The sequence below is a fragment of the Balaenoptera borealis genome (assembly GCF_965194805.1).
Source record: "Balaenoptera borealis genome assembly, chromosome: 2".
Taxonomy (NCBI): Eukaryota; Metazoa; Chordata; class Mammalia; order Artiodactyla; family Balaenopteridae; genus Balaenoptera; species Balaenoptera borealis.
The window spans coordinates 78,684,460-78,707,448 of record NC_138867.1 but is presented as its reverse complement, the minus strand read 5'-3'; the positions used below and the strand labels follow the sequence as shown (position 1 = coordinate 78,707,448).

At 36.8% G+C, this 22,989-nt stretch overlaps 1 protein-coding gene across 9 annotated transcripts in view; it reads left to right on the top strand.

Annotated features, from left to right (window-relative positions):
- Positions 1 to 22,989, top strand: part of SKIC3 (SKI3 subunit of superkiller complex) — a 162,110-nt gene that overhangs the window by 116,126 nt on the left and 22,995 nt on the right. For all 9 annotated transcript variants that reach the window (XM_082375059.1, XM_082375060.1, XM_082375062.1 and 6 more), the window contains 8 exons: positions 2,035 to 2,109; positions 3,347 to 3,488; positions 5,613 to 5,706; positions 8,308 to 8,385; positions 10,510 to 10,634; positions 11,455 to 11,578; positions 21,623 to 21,844; positions 22,907 to 22,979. In XM_082375059.1, coding sequence (XP_082231185.1) covers positions 2,035 to 2,109; positions 3,347 to 3,488; positions 5,613 to 5,706; positions 8,308 to 8,385; positions 10,510 to 10,634; positions 11,455 to 11,578; positions 21,623 to 21,844; positions 22,907 to 22,979 — 933 coding nt within the window. The remainder of the gene's footprint in view (positions 1 to 2,034; positions 2,110 to 3,346; positions 3,489 to 5,612; positions 5,707 to 8,307; positions 8,386 to 10,509; positions 10,635 to 11,454; positions 11,579 to 21,622; positions 21,845 to 22,906; positions 22,980 to 22,989) is intronic.

Sequence of the window (22,989 nt, the reverse complement as noted above, 5' to 3'; positions counted from 1 at the left end):
TATAACATATAGTTATTAATAATCTGTTTTATAACTAACATGTTAATAGAAAGTGGTATAAATAACGTGTTAATATAAACAACACTGATAATAATGATAGCATTTGAGGGCTTACTTTGTGCCAGTTGCTGTGCTAGGCTCTTTGTGTGTGGAAATTGAAGCTAAGAGATCCTAAGTATCATGCCCAAGGTCATACAGCTTGTAATGATTAAGCTTTGATTTGAGGGGCTTTGAACACCATCATTCTGCCATTATTATTCTTAAAAAATAAACCTAGAACTCTGTTAACATACATTTATCAAAAAAATGAACATTTACAAAGATCATTTTGATTATGTTTTCTCATTTTCTGTAAAATCTTCATATTTGATTTGGTACTTGTTTATGAGTGCCCCCCCCACCGACAAAGTTTAGATTTTTGTACTGCCAAATAGGAATCAGGTTACTAGTCTGAGTCTGTCACTTACTAATTGTTTTACCTTAACATATCACTTCTGGATTTCATTTTTCTTACCTGAAAAAGAAGGGGATTGGCCTGAGTGGCCTCCAAGGTCTTGTCTAGTTGAGAAGTTGTAATAAGTTAGTAAGTGGTTGATTGTTTCAGTTCAGAGACTAGTGGGAGCATCACCCCTATTAGAAAATCATTAATCAGGGATTAGATATCTTCTATTGTACTTTGGCTCTTGGGTCTGATTCTAGTTAATCGGTGAAACAAGCAGAGTTAGAAAAGGCAGACTCCTGTTGCCATTAGCTGTGGTAGCATCTGGGAGCAGTGGCATTACTACACTAATCTCTATGTAAGGTTTTGGACCCAGGGAACCTGAGAATTTGCATTTCTAACTGCTCCCAACTGAGGACGATGCTGGTGGTCCAGGGCCTTCACTTTGAGTAACACTGCTGTAGGTCAATAGGTCTGAGATGCTCATCAGAGTCACTTAAGTATTTTTTTTTCTTATTTTTATTTATTTATTTTTTAAATTTTATTTATGTTTGGCTGCATTGGGTCTTCATTGCTGCACGTGGGCTTTCTCTAGTTGCGGCGAGTGGGGGCTACTCTTCGTTGCGGTGCGTGGGCTTCTTATTGCGGTGGCTTCTCTTGTTGCAGAGCGTGGGCTTCAGTAGTTGTGGCATGCGGGCTCAGTAGTTGTGGCTCGCGGGCTCTGGAGTGCAGGCTCAGTATTTGTGGTGCATGGGCTTAGTTGCTCCACGGCTTGTGGGATCTTCCCGGACCAGGGCTTGAACCTGTGTCCCCTGCATTGGCAGGCAGATTCTTAACCACTGTGCCACCAGGGAAGTCCCTTTTCTTATTTTTAAATTATTTCTGTTCTTAAAAATAATTTATTTCAGGAGGTAATTAGTAGATTTAATTAAAATGGTAACAATAGAGTGAGGCTTAATATTAATTTCTTAATTAGTAATTATGATAACTAAAAAAAAAACCCTGCTTTCTTATAAAAGATAGATGAGCTTGAAAGTAATTTTAACTATCACATCATCTATGAAGTCAGTGGCATAGATATAATTAAAATCCTGAGGCAGTTTTAAAAAATAAACATGTTGAGACTCTACCCAGATCTATGGAAGCTAGATTTCTAAGGGAGAGGATCTCCTTTTTAAAAAGCTTTCCAGTTGAATCTGAGGTGACCCTGTGATTAACAACTCTAATCCAGACAAATACCAGTATGAATAGATTGGGGGGAGGGAAGGGAGAAGGTAGCATAGCTTTATCAGTGTTCTGAGGAGTTTTATGTGGATTATTTCACTAACTCCCTGGTTGCAAATGGAGTTCTGCAAGCATCTGTCAGCTTAAGGGCTAATTTAACAAGTCATTCTGGTCCTCTGAGCCATGGGAATACGGTAGCCAAGATTGAAAAAGAAATTACCTTTGCTTTTAAGCACAGCTAGTAAACCTTTGGTTCCTCCAAAGAGTTTCATTTATTATTATTATTGTTAGTAGTAGTAGTAGTAGTAGTAGTAATAGTAGTAGTAGTAGTCCTTTTAAATACATTAAGAGCCTCCTTTTTCCTTTTATAGGCTCTAATTGCAGAGACAGTTGGAAGTTATGACACCATGGATCTCTTCAGGCACACTACGGAACTCAGTATGCATGTAAGAATTTGAGCATTCTTCAGGATTCATTAATGAATAAAGTACTGTCCTTCTTGAGAAAATGAATACATAGTTGTATCAGATGTTAATGACAGCAGTTGTCTCTACTCTTCATTCTTTCTTAAAAAACAGATTAAACTGTCATTAAAGAGCTGATGAAGAAATGACATTGGGATTCAATAGATGAAGTAGTCATGTAGAATAGAAACTGAGACTCTAAAAAGAAAACCACCATTGACAGATGAATGGATAAAGAAGTGGCACATATATACAATGGAATATTACTCAGCCATAAAAAGAAACAAAATTGAGTTATTTGTAGTGAGGTGGATGGACCTAGAGTCTGTCATACAGAGTGAAGTAAGTCAGAAAGAGAAAAACAAATACCATATGCCAATACATACATATGGAATCTAAAAAAAAAAAAAAGGTTCTGAAGAACCTAGGGGCAAGACAGGAATAAAGACACAGACCACAGATGTAGAGAATGGACTTGAGGACATGGGGAGGGGGAATGGTAAGCTGAGACAAAGTGAGAAAGTAGCATTGACATATATACACTACCAAATGTAAAATAGATAGCTAGTGGGAAGCAGCCGCATAACACAGGGAGATCAGCTCTTGCTCTGTGACCACCTAGAGGGGTGGGATAGGGAGGGTGGGAGGGAGACGCAAGAAGGAGGGGATATGGGGATATATGTGTACTCATAGCTGATTCACTTTGTTATACAGCAGCAACTAACACAACAATGTAAAGCAATTATACTCCAATAAAGATGTTAAAAAGAAACCAAACTGGTACGTCCATACCTATGGAATGCTAAGCAATAAAAAGGAGTTAACTATTAATACAAAAAAAAAAATGAGATAAATACTAGACTTGGTTGACATTTCTAGGTTATTTATGAAAGTGTTTTAGAATTCTTTTGATTGGTAACTATTTGTTTGACCTATGGAAATGATGCTGAGAAGAAGCAAACCAACCCATCAGGAGGGGCTCTGTTTTTTCCCCTTTATTTATCCTGCTTGATTCTTCTACTTAGGTTTGAAGCAAGTGATTTAAATATGTTCTTAGCTGTGTTGTATCATAGTGACCCTTTATTTAAAGGCACTTACCAGTTGTCTTAGAAGACTAAGATGTGATATTTACTGTATTGAAGTACATTGTTTCATTTCTTAATTTTTCTTGGCGGATTTATTACCCTGTGTCTACTTGTTAACTTTGGCTTTTTTACAGACGGAGGGAGCAATAGGTTACGCGTATTGGGTCTGTACAACATTGCAAGATAAAAGCAACAGAGACACGGAGCTGTACCAGTACAACATCCTCCAGATGAATGCAATTCCAGCAGCACAAGTGGTTTTGAGTAAATACACAGGTAAGGCACCTGTTATACAATGGCAAGATATATGAATAATTGTTGAGATAATTTAAAGAATTTAAATTAATTAAATTTAAAATTAATTCCAAATTAAATATTAGCTCCTTAAGACACGAATTTGCCCTTTCCCCCCCCCACGGCCGAGTATTCTGCTTTTTAAACTTTACTAAAGATTTTTGAAGAGTTCTGAAAATTGTTATTACCTAATGAGTCAAGGTAGAAGTGATTTCCATGTTGTAGTAGGAAGCATCTTGGAGCCTAATGGTCCTGAGTTGCTGCTGTTCTAGCTCTGCTGTTTACTTTCTCTGCAGTCTTAGGCCAAGTATTTTACTTCCCTTAACTTCTGTTAATCTTGGGATGTAGAGATAATAATACTGAGGTTGCAGAGATGTGAGAATTCAGTGAGGTAATATGCTTTAAGTTCCAAACCCAGTGCCTTTAACCTCGCACTTTAACACCTGATCTTTCTTCAGCATACTGGAAAAATATGTTTAGGCTTAGGAAAAGGACAAAATGGTGAAATTTAATTAACCATCTATTGTAATAACTTTCTTCTTTAATAAAACTAACATTGGGTTTAGTCTCAGCTCCACCACTTAGTAGCCATGATGAAACCTTGGGCTTATTACCAAATTGAATTTTAGTTTTCCTACCTATAATACAAGAGTGAAAGTATCTATTGCTTAGGGTTTAATGAGATGATATATACAAAATGTTATGCAGAGTACCTGGCATATCCTAGATGCTCAAGAAATGTTAGTTTCACTAGCATCTTATTTATCCCTCGACAAAATTCTAATAAAGAAGCAAGGAGTTTAAGCAGTAATATTGACAGTTGAATAATATGAAGAATCAGATAAACTGAAAAGCAGAAGAGAAAATGCCTCATCATTGTAATATGCAGGATGGTAATACTCTTCCTGAATTGAGCCTGGGGCACTTGAGTAGAAGGCAGTTCATTTATAAGCATCAGCACTTCGAGACATTAAAATGTTATGCAGTGTGCCCAAATGAATGACTCTAATGAATACCTAGAGCCTCTGAGAAAGTGTATGATCAGAAATTTTATTGATAGGTTTCCTTACAGAATGGGAAACATTTGTGAAGGGTTTACATAAAGAGGTAAATTTTTAGCTTTCTGCAAAATTCAGATACCTAGAACAACAGTCTCTGACAGTTATAAATAGCTAGGCTTTTGAGTCTGCAGTGGAGCCGTATCATATATTCATTTAACAAATTCAATTATATGTGCCTGGCCAAAAAAATATTAATTTAGAAGCAGAAAAGAGAGAGGGGAGGACAAGAGAAAATGCAGATAAATCATTTGTCCTGCTGACCGTTGGCCTCAGGGTGAGAGTGGATGAAGGTTATGGGTCTCATCTTAATTTGACTCAGATTGGTGACCTTCTCCTTGTGTGATGACCTAAGAATTTTTCAAGAATCACTTTAACCGTGTGATTTTTACCTTATGCTTTGACAGTTAGAAACTAACCATCACATAAGATGTGATTATACTCTACTCTGTTAAACAGTTTAAGAGATTTGAAGGCTTGATTCCCAACACAACTTAAGTTGATCAGATGTGTTTCTTTCTCCTTTGTACATTAGTAGATATATGATGTTTTTTGACATTAGAATTCAAATTACTACACTGAAAGTGCCCAAATCATCTTCTGTTTCTAGAGTACAATACTGAATTTTTTTTAAAAATACATAGAAATTGGAACAGAACCACCAAGAGAAATTGTTGCTAAATTTAATCACAGGAAGGTTTAAGTGACTAGCCAAAGAACTGGATTTCCTTACAATTCAAATGACTAGTTTTAACATGAGCTATGATTTCAAATTGTTATACCTTTGGGAATAAAAAAGTGTTTAAACTTTAACACATAAGTAGAAGCCATATGTAACTATAGATGTTATTCAATAATTTAAAAGAGTTCTGAAATGATTACTATATTTTATAGTCAGGATAAAATCAGACTACTATTCTTAGCAATGCCCATGACCTCAGGAAATAATCTAGTGTTTAAAATATTGAAAAAAATTGAAAATAAAACTCATATTTTACAAACACAACCATTATGCACATGCAAAGAAAAGATATTTTTGGATTTCCAGAAAGAATTCAGAATTATGCTCCAGCTTTCACAATGTTGGGTTACTTAAATGAACATCTACAACTGAAGAAGGAAGCAGCAGATGCATACCAAAGGTAAAGGCTCCCTTTAATTGAAATGTGGTCCTTATTTGTCAGTTGGCCTTTTTAAGATATAGTCTCATTTTCATGAAGAAGGTACTAATAAAATGTTCTGATTCTTTTCCTGATCTTTATTTATTATTACATTTTGTATATGAAAAGATACAGTTCTGAATTTTCAGCTATATTTTCGTTTCTATTGCTCAACCTGAGAGAAAGAGAGAAAGACAGAGACAGAGAGAGAAGAAAAAATAAAAACCAAACCAAAAAACCTCTCAGGTTTTAGAAAAATCTGTCCCTTTACAGTTTGTCTCACTTTATTATTAAAGACATGTATTTATTCAGAGAAGAAATGAGATTTAAGACATGAGAAAAAATTACATGTTATTTTGAATCACTTTAATGTCTACTATATCGTATTTATTCATTCAGTAAATATTTGTTAAACTGCTATGTGTCAAGCAGTGTCCTTGGCAGTAGAAATTTAGCAGTGAATTAAAACAAACACAGGCTCAGTTCTCATGGAGCTCATGTTCTGGTGGAGGGGAGGCGCATTGTAAGCTAATAAACATCTGTGACGTTAACAATTGCTAGGAAAGAAAATCAAAGTAGAGTAAAGGGCCGGACACTAGAGAGGCAAGCAGCAAATTTGAGATAGGTTTAAGAGGTAGGTTTCCTAAGGAGGCAATTAAGGCCTGACCTGAATGAAGCGAGGCCACAAGCCATTTGGTTATCAGGGAAAGAGCATTCCAGGCAGAAGGAACAGCAAGAACAAGTGCTCTGAAGCAGGAGTGGACTTGGTATGTTGAGGAAACAAGGACAGCGTGCTTGAGTGAAATGACCAGCTGGGAGAGTGAGAGGAAATGACATCAACTTGAAGTTTTATTCTCCACAAATTAATTGATGTGTGGGGCTTCCCTGGTGGCACAGTGGTGAAGAATCCACCTGCCAATGCAGGGAACACAGGTTCGAGCCCTGGTCCGGGAAGATCCCACATGCCGTAGAGCAGCTAAGCCCATCCGCCACAACTACTGAGCCTGCGCTCTAGAGCCCACGAGCCACAACTACTGAACCCGCATGCCACAACTACAGAAGCCCATGCACCTAGAGCCTGTGCTCCGCAACAAGAGAAGCCACTGCAATGAGAAGCCCGTGCAACGCAACGAAGAGTAGCCCCCGCTCGCCACAACTAGAGAAAGCCCGCATGCACCAACAAAGACCCAACGCAGCCAAAAAAGAAAAAAAAAAAAAAAATTAATTGATCTGTGAATAAGAAAATCACTGTTGATCTCGTGAGTACTAGACGAAAAGTTAAAAGACCTGATTGCCTAACCTCTGAGGCACATCACTGCCCTAAATCTAAGTAAACACATGTTTAGAAGAAGCCTTGTCAGATAATAAATAATCGAGGTGTCCCAAATGCTTTGCCATCCTTGTATGGATCTCTCTGTAGTTAAAGAAGTAATCACTAGATGGTACTGGAGGCTGTATAATCAAGAAGTTATTTTGCCAGGTGTATGTGGAGAGAGGTTTATGAAAACCCACAATTCTATTTCTTTCAACGTTACAATAAAGTTACCAATAAAGAAACTGTGGAAATTTGACAGTATACAACAGTGAGCAGGATTTTTAAACAGAGAAAACTAGGCAGCTATAGAATGCTTGCTACTTTTTTTGGTATATATTATAATCACAAATATTGTGAGTCTAACACTGGTTATACCTTTGCTTAAAATGGCAACTCCATAGTCACTTGGATATACACCACTCTTTCTTGACTGATCACCACTGTTGTTTTCTCCTTAAACAAGTATTTGAGACTTGAAATTACAAATTAGGTATAAATCTAACCACAGGTACAGTCTTTAATATGATACTGTTTCTATAATACTGTCTTTTAGACTTCTCTGGCAAATTTTTGTTTTTCATGTAACATCAGGGGCATTAAAAGCTTTTCTTGGCTATTTCTCCCTGGCTAATCTTTAACAGAAAAAAAAAGAAGTCATTAAATATCCAACTCCTTTAGTTGTTGAGACATTTCCCTGCTTGCCCAAAGGGGACTGAGCATGAGAAGGTAAAAATATGGGCTGTCAGCATGTTGTTGTATTTATTCTAAGCCTCTTGGGACTCCTGATGACTCATTCCCATCTCTGAATTCATTATTGTCTAAATATCTTTCTGTATGTAGCAGGTAAAGGCACATGAAAGCACTCAATTTCCTGGCTTCCTACCTCAAACTTCTAGTATATAAATAATTTTAAGAGTGTACTATGCACTTCAAATTCTATATACTTCAAATATGTCAAAACTTTAAAACATCAACCCAGTTGTTCCCCATGTTTAGATTAAAATCTTTGGAATATTTAAAGCTCAAGTATGGTAAGTGATGTCTCTTATTAAGAGGTCACTTTTTATTATTTTCCTGACAATCTAAAATCTATTAAGTGCTTTTGCGGTACCAGTTTAATAAAATATAAATAAGCTGTTATGGAACTAGTTAAATAATTAGTAGAATTAAATGAAGAAAACAAAAATCCGTAGATTCAGTTAAGGAGGAAGAGTAAAAGAATGCTATTGCATGTAGATAATTTAAAATACCTTGTCCTTTTTTTAAAGGGCAATTTTGTTGTTACAGACTGCAGAAGACAGAGATGCTTATAATGTTACAATAAGGAATTATGGCAGATTGTTATGGTAAGCATATTTTTTCCCATTAATTCCATGAACCTAACAGGTTTTTCTGGTGAAAGCTATGGGGCTAGTGAGGTGATGACCAGTTTCCAGAGTAGTGGGTTGTGTATGAATGAGTACGATGATGACATTCCCCCAGGATACATCATTCCCACCGTACCAAGCTGTGTTAACAGTTTCCTGTCCCTGTAATGACCCCTAGCCCCAGTGTCCTTTGTGAGGACCAGGTGTAGAACTGATGGTTGTGAACTAGACAGGAGAGATAGTTACTGTTTCTAATAGTAGAAGCCTAGTTAATTGGAAGAGGATTAGATTTATTCTGATTTGACGTATATTCTTAAACTGGGGGTGGGATTAAGGGTCCAGAAACCCTTTTGAGATAGTACACAAAAATTTTTGTATGTGTGCATTTTGGGGGTGGGGAGGGAGCAATAACACTTTCTTCAGAGCCTCAAAGACTTCTGACTTCAAGAAAAAGATTGAAAAAAAAAATAGGTTGCAAACCAATTGTTTCAGAGGATAGAACTCGGTTCGGACAGGAAGAGTGTTAATGGGAGGAAGACTTTTGGCTCAAGTTAAGGAGGCGTTCCTCAAATTGAGAGCTGCCCCAAAATTGAATGTTCCAGTTTGAAACACATTATTAGAACTATAGTTTGATATTTTGGGATTAGTACCTACATCTTTCAAGGAGCTACATAGTAGAAATTGGAGGTAGCCAGTTCGTTTCTTTTATAACCGTGTAACTGAATCATATCTATAGACAGAAAATTGTCCCTGTTTTGATTGCTTCTCCTTTTAATTCTTTTAAACTGTTGTGTTTAGGAGTTGATAGAGCTCTGTTCCAAGATTTTGTTGTAAGAAACTGTATGGAGCAAAGTATCTGTTCTCTTTAGTTAGATGTTTCATATAGTGTAACTGTTTTAGAAGAAAATTTATACCTCCCATTGAAAATAGGTCATCTGATTTCTTTTTAATTTGTTTTTATTATAAAATATGTTAAACATGCAAAACACAGCAGTAGAGTATGGAGCATAATTTAATGAATAGTCACCATTCAGATATAACAGATCTTAAAATTCTGTTATAGGTTTCAGGTTTCTTTTTCAAAAAAAAAGTTACAAATAAAGTTGAAGCCCCTTGTGCCCTTCTCTAGTTCAATTCTTTTTCTCTACAAAAGTTATCAAATGTTTGAAGATAGTGTTCATTAAAAAAATACTTTAAAAGTACATGTATGTATCCATAAACAATCTAAGGTAGTCCTCTTCCCTTCATTAAATATTTATCAAAATTTGAGTTAATGGATTTTTAAATTCTTTCACCTTCATAAAATTAATTTTAGAAGCAAATATTGCCTATATTTTTAGCTCCCACCCACACCTCCAAGATTAAAAAGATTTTATGAAAAGATTTCTAATAACACATTAAAAATAGAAGCAGTTTCTGATTATAGTGATAGATACCAGAAATCAGAGTCTCAAAGGTACAGTGAGTCTGTTCCAGGTGGTGGCAGCTTCTCTTCATTTTTAAGTAAACAAAACACGTTTTTTTATTTTGTTGTTATTAAAAAGCATTCTACTTTAGTATCATGTATAACAATTTTTACTTTTATTCCTATTAAATACAGAAAAGATAATGTGTAGTTTTGTCTGTGGGATTTTAGTGTATCTATATGCCCTCCAAAAAAAATGGATGTGCAGATAAACAGTTTACACAAAGGCTGGGTTTGGTTATGACTTGCTAAGCTTGTCAAAGATGCTCATAGGGTAATATTTAACTAACATATTAAGCTTAAAAAATTAGAGTTCTGTATCAAAGTCAACTTGAAATTATTTTTATAACAGTTTAATTCAAGTTTGTTAAAAAAAAAAAGACTGTAATTCAGCAGAACTGTTCATTTTCACACATAATTTAAAAGAAAAGTGTGAAGTTAAATCCCCCTAGTGCATCCTGTTGGAAATAAGTGATATGCCTTCTATTTTAATAAAAGGCTTTTCTACAGCTTTAACACTGATAGATGAAGTAGGTTAAGTTGTTAAAAGAGCTTTAGTATAATAATATTTCTGAATTTTCATGATATAAGCCAAAATGATTTTTGATATTAAAAGTAAGTTATGTTTTGCTTCTTAGCTCTATTGGTGAATATGATAAAGCTATCCAGGCTTTTAAGTCAACACCCCTTGAGGAGTTAGAAGACATCATAGGTTTTGGATTGGCTTTATTTATGAAGGGTCTGTATAAAGAGAGCAGCAAAGGTAAGTGCACTGCTTAAAGCTAAAGGATACTTTCTACTTTTCCAGAGCTGAGAAGAATTTAATCATGATGAGCTTACATACAGAAAGATGTAATATTAAGATGAGAGTAGGGGTTGTAGTGTTTATTAAAAATCTGACTAAAAGTCAGGAACGTTAAGAGGTACTTTTTATCTGTTCCTTCCTTTAGTACATTATTATGATGAATAGTCCTTTTAGCAGTGTTACGAACTGAATGTTATCTTTATTATTTAGATGAGGAAACAGACCCAAGATTACTTAGGGTACATGTATAAGGTAGCATTTGAAAGCAAGTATTTACTACTACACAGTGTTTCAGTGTATATTTCTGACAAATGAAGGCCTCAACCATTGTTAGTAATAATAAATTTTGGTTTCTCCAAAAATGCTTATTGAGTGCATTTTCACATATATGGCCCAGCCTATGTGTGTGCAGCTCATTTTAAGTACTGCTTAATGGAGTTGCTGGTCTGTACATGGGAATGTGGGTGATACCTCAATGACTGTAGACCTCCACTTCTTTTGAAGATACTGATTCAAACCTGCCTATAGATTCTAAAGAAGAAAATTGAGAAATATCACATAATAACCCGAATGATATTCCTAGAACCACCTTGGAACAGCTAAATCAAGTTAGATATTCTAAATTTTTATTCCATTCACTTGAGAGCAGGGGAACAATAAGATGTAATTTTAGTTAGACCCTTTTAAAAAATAGGGTTAGGAAAGGAAAAATCCCACCATTTGTCAGTCAAGATTGCTTTTATATTGTTTTGTTTTTGTTTCCAACTCTATGTAACAGCCTATGAGAGAGCCTTGTCTACTGTTGAATCAGAGCAAGACAAAGCTCATGTCTTGACAGCTCTGGCAATAGCAGAGTATAAACAAGGAAAAATGGACGTAGCCAAGACATTGTTATTTAAATGGTATGTATAGTTGACATCAACACTCGACATGACCAGATACTTAAATATTGGGTTAAAATTTGGAGGAACGTAAAATGAAGTTCTTAATGTTTCAGGAACATTTTTGTGAACAACAGGGATTGGACCCACCTGGTTCTGAACTGATAGTCACAGGTGGAGCTAGAGATCATGGCTTAATTCTTAATTCTGGATTCATCCAATCCTTCAAAACCATCCTGTACTCTGTGTGTATTATTTATTTTTTTAAAACAGTAATTGATCAGCTCATCTCTTAGGATCATAAAATTTTAATGAAGGCAGTCATTAACTGGCTTGTTTTTGGCCCTGTAAGTTCCCAAAGAGACTTTTTTTCCTCTTTCCTATTCAGGTTAACCTGATAAAGTTCATTTAAAGTTGAGTCTTTAAAAATGTGTATATACACCAATATAAATTGTAACTGTTTCTTTATTTTTGGGATAATTTAATAAAATAACAGTCTCTGATATCTGTGATTACTTATATGGTATTTTTTAAAACTAATTTATTTTATTTTATTTTTGGCTGTGTTGGGTCTTGGTTGTTGCGCGTGGGCTTTTCTCTGGTTGCAGTGAGCAGGGGGCTACTCTTCATTGCGGTGTGCAGGCTTCTTTTTCTTTTTTTTGTTAATTTTTGAATTTTATTGTATTTATTTTTTTATACAGCAGGTTCTTATTAGTCATCAGTTCTATACACATCAGTGTATACATGTCAATCCCAATTGCCTAATTCATCACACCACCATCCCCACACCCCCGCTGCTTTCCCCGCTTGCTGTCCATACGTTTGTTCTCTACATCTGTGTCTCAGTTTCTGCCCTGCAAACCGGTTCATCTGTACCATTTTTCTAGGTTCCACATATATGCGTTAATATACGTTATTTGTTTTTCTCTTTCTGACTGACTTCACTCTGTATGACAGTCTCTAGATCCATCCACGTCTCAACAAATGACCCAATTTCGTTCCTTTTTATGGCTGAGTACTATTCCATTGTATATATGTACCACATCTTCTTTATCCATTTGTCTGTCGCTGGACATTTAGGTTGCTTCCATGACCTGGCTATAAATAGTAAATAGTAAATAGTGCTGCAGTAAATAGTGCTGCAGTGAACATTGGGGTGCATGTGTCTTTTTGAATTATGGTTTTCTCTGGGTATATGCCCAGTAGTGGGATTGCTGGATCATATGGTAATTCTATTTTTAGTTTTTTAAGGAACCTCCATACTGCTCTCCATAGTGGCTGTATCAATTTACATTCCCACCAACAGTGCAAGAGGGTTCCCTTTTCTCCACACCCTCTCCAGCATTTGTTGTTTATAGATTTTCTGATGAAGCCCATTCTAACTGGTGTGAGGTGATACCTCATTGTAGTTTTGATTTGCATTTCTCTAATAATTAGTGGTGTTGAGCAGCTTTTCATGTGCTTCTTGGCCATCTGTATGTCCTCTTTGGGGAAATGTCTATTTAGATCTTCTGCCCATTTTTGGATTGGGTTGTTTGTTCTTTTAATATTGAGCTGCATGAGCTGTTCATATATTTTGAAGATTAATCCTTTGTCTGTTGATTCGTTTGCAAATATTTTCTCCCATTCTGAGGGTTGTCTTTTCGTCTTGTTTATGGTTTCCTTTGCTGTGCAAAAGCTTTTAAGTTTCATTAGGTCCCATTTGTTTATTTTTGTTTTTATTTCCATTACTCTAGGAGGTGGATCAAAAAAGATCTTGCTGTGATTTAGGTCAAAGAGTGTTCTTCCTCTGTTTTCCTCTAAGAGTTTTATAGTGTCCGGTCTTACATTTAGGTCTCTAATCCATTTTGAGTTTATTATTATTATTTTTTTAAATTTTATTTATTTACTTACTTATTTATTTATTTATTTTTTAAAATTTATGGCTGTGTTGGGTCTTCATTTCTGTGCGAGGGCTTTCTCTAGTTGTGGCAAGTGGGGGCCACTCTTCATCGCGGTGCGTGGGCCTCTCACTATCGCGGCCTCTCTTGTTGCGGAGCACAGGCTCCAGACGCGCAGGCTCAGTAATTGTGGCTCATGGGCCTAGTTGCTCCGTGGCATGTGGGATCTACCTATACCAGGGCTCGAACCCGTGTCCCCTGCATTGGCAGGCAGATTCTCAACCACTGCGCCACCAGGGAAGCCCGAGTTTATTTTTGTGTATGGTGTTAGGGAGTGTTCTAATTTTCATTCTTTTACATGTAGCTGTCCAGTTTTCCCAGCACGACTTATTGAAGAGACTGTCTTTTCTCCATTGTATATCCTTGGCTCCTTTGTCATAGATTATTTGACCATAGGTGCATGGGTTTATCTGTGGGCTTTCTATCTTGTTCCATTGATCTGTGTTTCTGTTTTTGTGCCAGTACCATATTGTCTTGATTACTGTAGATTCATAGTAAAGTCTGAAGTCAGGGAGTCTGATTCCTCCAGCTCCATTTTTTTCCCTCAAGACTGGCTATTCGGGGTCTTTTGTGTCTCCATACAAATTTTAAGATGATTAGTTCTAGTTCCGTAAAAAATGCCATTAGTAATTTGATAGGGATTGCGTTGAATCTGTAGATTGCTTTGGGTAGTATAGTCATTTTCACAATATTGAATCTTCCAATCCAAGAACATGGTATATCTCTCCATCTGTTGGTATCATCTTTAATTTCTTTCATCACTGTCTTATAGTTTTCTGCATACAGGTCTTCTGTCTCTCTAGGTAGGTTTATTCCTAGGTATTTTATTCTTCTTGTTGCAGTGGTAAATGGGAGTGTTTCCTTAATTTCTCTTTCAGATTTTTCATCCTTAGTGTATAGGAATGCAAGAGATTTCTGTGCATTAATTTTGTATCCTGCAATTTTACTAGATTCACTACTACTCTAGTAGTTTTCTGGTGGTATTTTTAGGATTCTCTATGTATAGTATCATGTCATCTGCAAACAGTGACAGTTTTACTTCTTCTTTTCCAATTTGTATTCCTTTTATCTCTTTTTCTTCTCTGATTTCCGTGGCTAGGACTTCCAAAACTATGTTGAATAATAGTGGCGAGAGTGGACATCCTTGTCTTGTTCCTGATCTTAGAGGAAATGCTTTCAGTTTTTCACCATTGAGAATGATGTTTGCTGTGGGTTTGTCATATATGGCCTTTATTATGTTGAGGTAGGTTCCCTCTGTGCCCACTTTCTGGAGAGTATTTATCATAAATGGGTGTTGAATTTTGTCAAAAGCTTTTTCTGCATCTATTGAGATGATCATATGGTTGTTTTTATTCTTCAGTTGTTAATATGGTGTATCACATTGATTGATTTGTGTATATTGAAGAATCCTTGCATCCCTGGAATAAATCCTACTGGATCGTGGTGTATGATCCTTTTAATGTGTTGTTGTATTCTGTTTGCTAGTATTTTGTTGAGGATTTTTGCATCTATATTCATCAGTGATATTGGTCTGTAATTTTCTTTTTTTTTAGCATCTTTGTCTGGTTTTGGTATCAGGATGATGGTGGCCTCATAGAATGAGTTTGGGAGTGTTCCTTCCTTTGCAATTTTTTGGAAGAGTTTGAGAAGGATGGATGTTAGCTCTTCTCTAAATGTTTGATAGAATTCACCTGTGAAGCCACCTGGTCCTGGACTTTTGTTTGTTGGAAGATCTTTAATCACAGTTTCAATTTCATTACTTGTGATTCGTCTGTTCATATTTTCTATTTCTTCTTGGTTCAGTCTTGGAAGGTTTTACCTTTCTAAGAATTTGTCCATTTCTTCCAGGTTGTCCATTTTATTGGCATAGAGTTGCTTGTAGTAGTCTCTTAGGATGCTTTGTATTTCTGTGGTGTCTGTTGTAACTTCTCCTTTTTCATTTCTAATTTTATTGATTTGAGCCCTCTCCCTCTTTTTCTTGATGGGCCTGGCTAATGGTTTATCAATTTTGTTTATCTTCTCAAAGAACCAGCTTTTAGTGTTATTGATCTTTGCTATTGTTTTCTTTGTTTCTATTTCATTTATTTCCGCTCTGATCTTTATGATTTCTTTCCTTCTGCTAACTTAGGGTTTTGTTTGTTCTTCTTTCTCTAGTTCCTTTAGGTGTAAGGTTAGATTGTTTATTTGAGATTTTTGTTTCTTGAGGTAGGCTTGTATAGCTATAAACTTCCCTCTTAGAACTGCTTTTGCTGCATCCCATAGGTTTTGGATCGTCGTGTTTTCATTGTCATTTGTCTCTAGGTATTTTTTGATTTCCTCTTTGATTTCTTCAGTGATCTCTTGGTTATTTAGTAACGTTTTGTTCAGCCTCCATGTGTTTGTGTTTTTTACGTTTTTTTCCCTGTAATTCATTTCTAATCTCATAGCATTGTGGTCAGAAAAGATGCTTGATATGGTTTCAATTTTCTTAAATTTACTGAGGCTTGATTTGTGACCCAAGGTGTGATCTGTCCTGGAAAATGTTCCGTGCGCACTTGAGAAGAAAGTGTAATCTGCTGTTTTTGGATAGAATATCCTATAAATATCAATTAAATCTATCTAGTCTATTGTGTCATTTAAAGCTTGTGTTTCCTTATTTATTTTCATTTTGGATGATTTGTCCATTGGTGTAAGTGCGTTGTTAAAATCCCCCACTACTATTGTGTTACTGTCGATTTCCTCTTTTATAGCTGTTAGCAGTTGCCTTATGTATTCAGGTGCTCCTATGTTGGGTGCATATATATTTATAATTGTTACTTCTTCTTCTTGGATTGATTCCTTGATCATTATGTAGTGTCCTTCCTTGTCTCTTGTAACATTTTTTATTTTAAAGTCTATTTTATCTGATATGAGTATTGCTACTCCGGCTTTCTTTCCATTTCCATTTGCATGGAATATCTTTTTCCATCCCCTCACTTTCAGTCTGAATGTGTCCCTAGGTCTGAAGTGGTTCTCTTGTAGACAGCATATATATGGGTCTTGTTTTTGTATCCATTCAGCAAGCCTGTATCTTTTGGTTGGAGCATTTAATCCATTCACATATAAGGTAATTATCGATATGTATGTTCCTACGACCATTTTCTTAATGGTTTTGTGTTTGTTTTTGTAGGTCCTTTTCTTCTCTTGTGTTTCCCACTTAGAGAATTCCCTTTAGCATTTGTTGTAGAGTTGGTTTGGTGGTGCTGAATTCTCTTAGCTTTTGCTTGTCTGTAAAGCTTTTGATTTCTCCATCGAATCTGAATGAGATCCTTGCCAGGTAGAGTAATCTTGGTTGTGGGGTCTTCCCTTTCCTCACTTTAAGTACGTCATGCCACTCCCTTCTGGCTTGAAGAGTTTTTGCTGAGAAATCAGCTGTTAACATTATGGGAGTTCCCTTGTATGTTATTTGTCATTTTTCCCTTGTTGCTTTTAATAATTTTTCTTTGTCTTTAACTTTTGCCAATTTGATTACTATGTGTCTCGGCGTGTTTCTCCTTGGGTTTATCCTGTATGGGACTCTCTGGGCTTCCTGGACTTGGGTGGCTATTTCCTTTCCCATGTTAGGGAAGTTTTTGACTATAATCTCTTCAAATATTTTCTCTGGTCCTTTTTCTGTCTCTTCTCCTTCTGGGGCCCATGTAATGCAAATGTTGTTGTGTTTAATGTTGTCCCAGAGGTCTCTTAGGCTGTCTTCATTTCTTTGCATTCTTTTTTCTTTATTCTGTTCTGCAGCAGTGAATTCCACCATTCTGTCTTCCAGGTCACTTATCCGTTCTTCTGCCTCAGTTATTCTGCTATTGATTCCTTCTAGTGTAGTTTTCATTTCAGTTATTGTATTGTTCATCTCTGTTTGTTTGTTCTTTAATTCTTCTAGGTCTTTGTTAAACATTTCTTTCATCTTCTCGATCTTTGCCTCCATTGTTTTTCCGAGGTCCTGGATCATCTTCACTATGATTATTCTGAATTCTTTTTCTGGAAGGTTGCCTATCTTCACTTCATTTAGTTGTTTTTCTGGGGTTTTATCTTGTTCCTTCATCTGGTACATAGCCCTGTGTCTTTTCATCTTGTCTATCTTTCTGTGAAGGTGGTTTTTGTTCCAGAGGCTGCAGGATTGTAGTTCTTCTTGCTTCTGCTGTCTGCCCTCTGGTGGATGAGGCTATCTAAGAGGCTTATGCAGGTTTCCTGATGGGAGGGACCGGTGGTGGGTAGAACTGACTGTTGCTCTGGTGGGCAGAGCTCAGTAAAACTTTAATGCACTTGACTGCTGATGGGTGTGGCTGGCTTCCCTCCCTGTTGGTTGTTTGGCCTGAGGCAGCCCAACACTGGAGCCTACCCGGGCTCTTTGGTGGGGCTAATGGCAGGCTCTGGGAGGGCTCATGCCAAGGAGTACTTCCCAGAACTTCTGCTGCCTGTGTCCTTGTCCCCACGGTGAGCCACAGCCACCCCCGTCTCTGCAGGAGACACCCCCAACACTAGCAGGTAGGTCTGGTTCAGTCTCCTATGGGGTCACTGCTCCTTCCCCTGGGTCCCGATGCTCACACTACTTTGTGTGTGTCCTCCGAGAGTGGAGTCTCTGTTTCCCCCAGTTCTTTCGAAGTCCTGCAATTAAAGCCTAGTAGCCTTCAAAGTCTGATTTTCTAGGAATTCTTCCTTCCGTTGCTGGACCCCCAGGTTGGGAAGCCTGACGTGGGGCTCCGAACCTTCACTCCAGTGGGTGGACTTCTGTGGTATAAGTGCTCTCCAGTCTCTGAGTCACACACCCAGCAGTTATGGGATTTGATTTTACTGTGATTGTGCCCCTCCTCCCGTCTCATTGTGGCTTCTCCTTTGTCTTTGGATGTGGGGTATCTTTTTTGGTGAGTTCCAGTGTCTTCCTGTCGATGATTGTCCAGCAGCTAGTTGTGATTCTGGTGTTCTCACAAGAGGGAGTGAAAGTACGTCCTTCTACTCCGCCATCTTTGTTCCAGTCTCTGCAGGCTTCTTATCGGAGTGGCTTCTCTAGTTGTGCAGCATGGGCTCTAGGCATGGGCTTCATAGTTGTGGCACACAGGCTCAGTAGTTGTGGCTCACGGGCTCTAGAGCACAGGCTCAGTTGTTGTGGCACACGGGCTTAGTTGCTCTGCAGCATGTGGGATCTTCCCGGACCAGGGCTCGAACCCATGACCCCTGCATTGGCAGGTAGATTCCTAACCACTGTGCCACCAGGGAGGCCATATATGGTATTTTTTGACTTTTCGAAACTTTTTGTGTGCGGGGAAAGTTGACCTTAATTCCTTAAAAAGGTGGAGATGATTAATGGATGCTATTGGACAGTGGTTATCAATGAGTGCTCTGTTGGCCTTTTCAGTGGTACTGATCTTCATAGTACAGAATTGTTTCCCCCATTGCAGGAAGATCTTATCCCTGTCCCCCGTCTGTTAGATGCTAACAGCACTCCTCAATCATTGTGAAAACCGAAGAAGTGCCTCCACATCTCCAAATTATGCTCCCGTGCCAAAGGTTAGGGGGATGGAGATGACTAGATGGTACTAGTTGAGAATGACTTCTATAGGATAAGCTTTGGTTTTGTTTATTCGTGGTGATACTTTTGTTCCATCCTGATTAAGGTAATTTTCTTGTATAATAAGTAAGCAGTTCTTTCTCCTCCTCTTACCTATTTTGAGAAAACCAATCAGAATTTTAAAAATCTTGTCACTTTACATGGATATACTCATGTAATGTGAATATATGTTCAGAAAATCCAAATTTGCAAATAGCTTGAGAATAAGAATCATAGATGCTAATATGTTGCTTCAGTAATCAAGAGCAAAAGTAACGCCAAATTAGTTATGATTAGATTAGTCGGGTTACTGTTTAAAACAGTAAATGAAACTGTTTTGAACATTAGTAGAAGTGGGGAAAAATAGTAGAATATTTTCTTATTCTTTTCTCCTCTTATGAGAGAAAACCTTTCCCTCCTTTTTTTGCATTGTTGGATCCAGGGCTAGGTATTTTATCTGATCTATGTTTTCTTCTTTGTTTTTGGTTCTCTGCATGTCATCTTTCAAACTGAACACTGCAAACTGCTCCCTTTCCTGCCCCTTTGCATTCTTTTCTTTGACTTCCTTTCTATGAATAATTCAGTTACCCGTTCTTTATTGATCTTGTTTGGCATTCTTATGTTGGGAACAAAGCAGTGTCCTCGGTGCTTAGAGGGAGTGTGAATAAGTTCAATACATAAGGGGAAAAAATCTGGTTACCAGCATCATAGAATTTATGATATAAATAGCTACATGTAAAATTCTGGCACATGGTACAGGACAACATGCAGGTACTGTGCATTCAGCATGTGTTAGCTTAATGGGATGTAGTCATTTCAGTAATAATTTAGATTTTGTATTTTATTTTTTTGGGGGGGCTGCATTGGGTCTTCGTTGCTGTGCGTGGGCTTTCTTTTCTCTAGTTGCGGTGAGCAGGGGCTATTCTTTGTTGCAGTGCGCGGGCTTCTCATTTGTGGTGACTTCTCTTATTGCAGAGCACAGGCTCTAGGTGTGTGGGCTTCAGTAGTTGCGGCATGCGGGCTCAGTAGTTGTGGCTCGTGGGCTCTAGAGCGCAGGCTCAGTAGTTGTGGTGCACGGGCTTAGTTGCTCTGTAGCATGTGGGATCTTCCTGGACCAGGGCTCAAACCCGTGTCCCCTGCATTGGCAGGCAGATTCTTAACCACTGTTCCACCAGGGAAGTCCCTAGATTTTGTATATTAATACATATTAGAGTATATAGGTTTGTTCTCTTTTGAACCAAGACACAAATTAGAATTTCTTCTTTTGTTGTTAGTATTGGAATTTATATTTTACTATTTCCTTTTTTTTTTTTTTTTAGTTACAACTTACGGTGTGGTTTATTTGTATTGATGGAAATGACTGTAACTAATTGATATTCTTCCATATTTGGATGCCTCCATCTATTAACCCTTATCGTAAAAAGAGTTACTATGGATGCTTTAAGTTTACTCCAGAGCTGCCCATGAAAATTCATGACTTTGTAGCTGTTTGTCAGAATCAAATTCTAAACAGCTTGTTGTCCCCTCCCCCCAAATAATAGAAAGACATAGTGGTAGGTATGTGATATTTTATAATGTTACAGCTGTTTATATTATATTTTAATGAACTTTGTTTAACAAAATTTTCAAAGTTCCTATGTTTTGTTACAGTACAACATTCATAATTATTATTAGAAGTAGTTAAGTTTATAAAGAGCTAAGGTTTTCTTCATTTTAATTAATAAGGATTCCTAAACATTATTGACTTTTACCTCCATAAGGCTAAATCAGATTTCACAGGTGAAGAAGGAAAAGAAAAAAGCTGGATGTTTACATACAAAATTTAAATTCTCCTTCAATTATAAACGTGCTCACTTGGAATATGGTGGATATAGATAGTTTTTGTAATTATTATATATTGCTCTTGTTTCAAATACCACAGAACAATAAGACAAAAGCTTTTTGGGAATGATAAAAATCAGATCTTAGGTTAAGGATTTTTCTTTATTATTCATACCTTTTAGGATTTTATTGAAACTAAAGATTTTAGCAAAATTATTCTAATTATTTACCTAGAACTGTGACCCAAAGAGACTGTGCTGTATATTTGTTTCTAAATGTAGATAAAATGACCAGAAAGGAAATTTGGCTATTGATGCTCTGCAAAGGCCATTGGTACTTTTAACTGCTTCAGAAATTCAGGGAAACGGGACTTCCCTGGTGGTCCAGTGGTAAAGAATCCATCCTGCAATGCAGGTGACGTGGGTTTGATCCCTGGTTGGGGAACTAAGATCCCACGTGCCATGGGGCAACTAAGCCGCACGCCACAGCTACTGAGCCTGCGTGCCGCAAACTACAGAGCCCGCGTGCCACAACTAAAGACCCAACACAGCCAAAAAAAAAAAAAGAAATTCCAGGAAATTACCATTCCTAGAAACCATGGAACTTAGTTTTATAGTTATCTTAAAGCTGGACTGTAGTTTGGTGAATCTATAAGTAAATTGTTTTTTCTACCAACTGTTAAGTGTGTTTTAATAGTTACAGACTATTGTACTCATGGCTAATAGGCAATTAAAAATATATTTACAGCTCTATCTTAAAAGAACCAACCACGGAAAGCCTTCAAGCCCTTTGTGCTCTAGGATTGGCAATGAAGGATGCGACACTGTCAAAAGCTGCACTTAATGAGTTACTGAAGCACTGCAAACAGAAAGACAATGATTGTCAGAGGTGCCTTCTTACTTCAGCGATCTATGTACTGCAAGGTCGCACTGTGGCAGTGCAGAGACAAGCATCTAAAGCTGTTCACAGGTAAATTCTGTACTTGTGAACTTGGGGTCTAGTTATACTTGATGAAGTTGTCTTTGATGTTTGGACCTTATTAAGACTATACAATGAGGTAAGCATATATATTTGGAAACCAAGTTGTGGTTTTATGAAACTGTACATAGGATCATGTAACTGACTACACGTTATTTCACCTCTAACAATTTAAATTAAAAATTCAGTTGGTAAAGAAAGAACAGAAAATCTTTCAGATTAAGGCCCAAATCTTGATGGGGTTTTTTTTGTAAGAACATGAAAAGTTTATTCACAAATGAAGGAATAAAAATGGTTAATATACAAGAAAATATCTGAAACTTCATTAATAATACAATAAATGCAAATTTTAAGGATAAAGATACAATTTTTGACAAATTGACAAAGATTTTTAAGCTTTTTAAAAAAATTAGACATACTGAGTAAAGGCAATTTATACAAGGACTCATACAGGACCTGTAACTGGCCACAAAACATCTTCCCCAAATTCTCCTGTACCAAACCTTGTTTTAATATGAAAGCCCTTACAAATTCTCAAGTTTGTGATGTTGTCAGTTTGTTTTCTGATACCGTCCAGTTTGATGGTTTTAGGAATTTTTTGGCCACTCAAACATTCATTAATATTCAAAATTTGGAAAATAGAAAGCTGTTATCACTAGCAACAGTGGTTATTTATTAGATTTATTTTTAGCAGTAAAGTGTTATATCTGTAGTTTATTTTCCTTCCACAGTTCTCATCTCTGTGTTTTCTTCGAACACAATGTATTAAATTTCCTTAACCTTTCTGAATTGGATCTCATGGCTCTGTAATCATCACACTGCTGATTTTTCTTTCTTATTTTAATAAAAACTGTAGGTGTATATAGGGGATATAAAGTATGTTTCTAAAAATTCAGTCACTTTTAACCACATGTAGAGAATTAATTTGAACTTGTTTTAGATGTCTAGAAGATGTTTAACTTAGATACTAAATAAAATGTTGATTTTGGGGGTACTTTTTGTGATTAAAGTAACCACCGTCTCTAAGCCCTCTGCTTTTGATGGTCACTATAGTAACCCAGCTGATCCTGCTCTGTGGTCTTTGTTGTCCCGAGTGGTTGCTCAGTACACTCAACGAAATGCAAAGGTGAGTAATG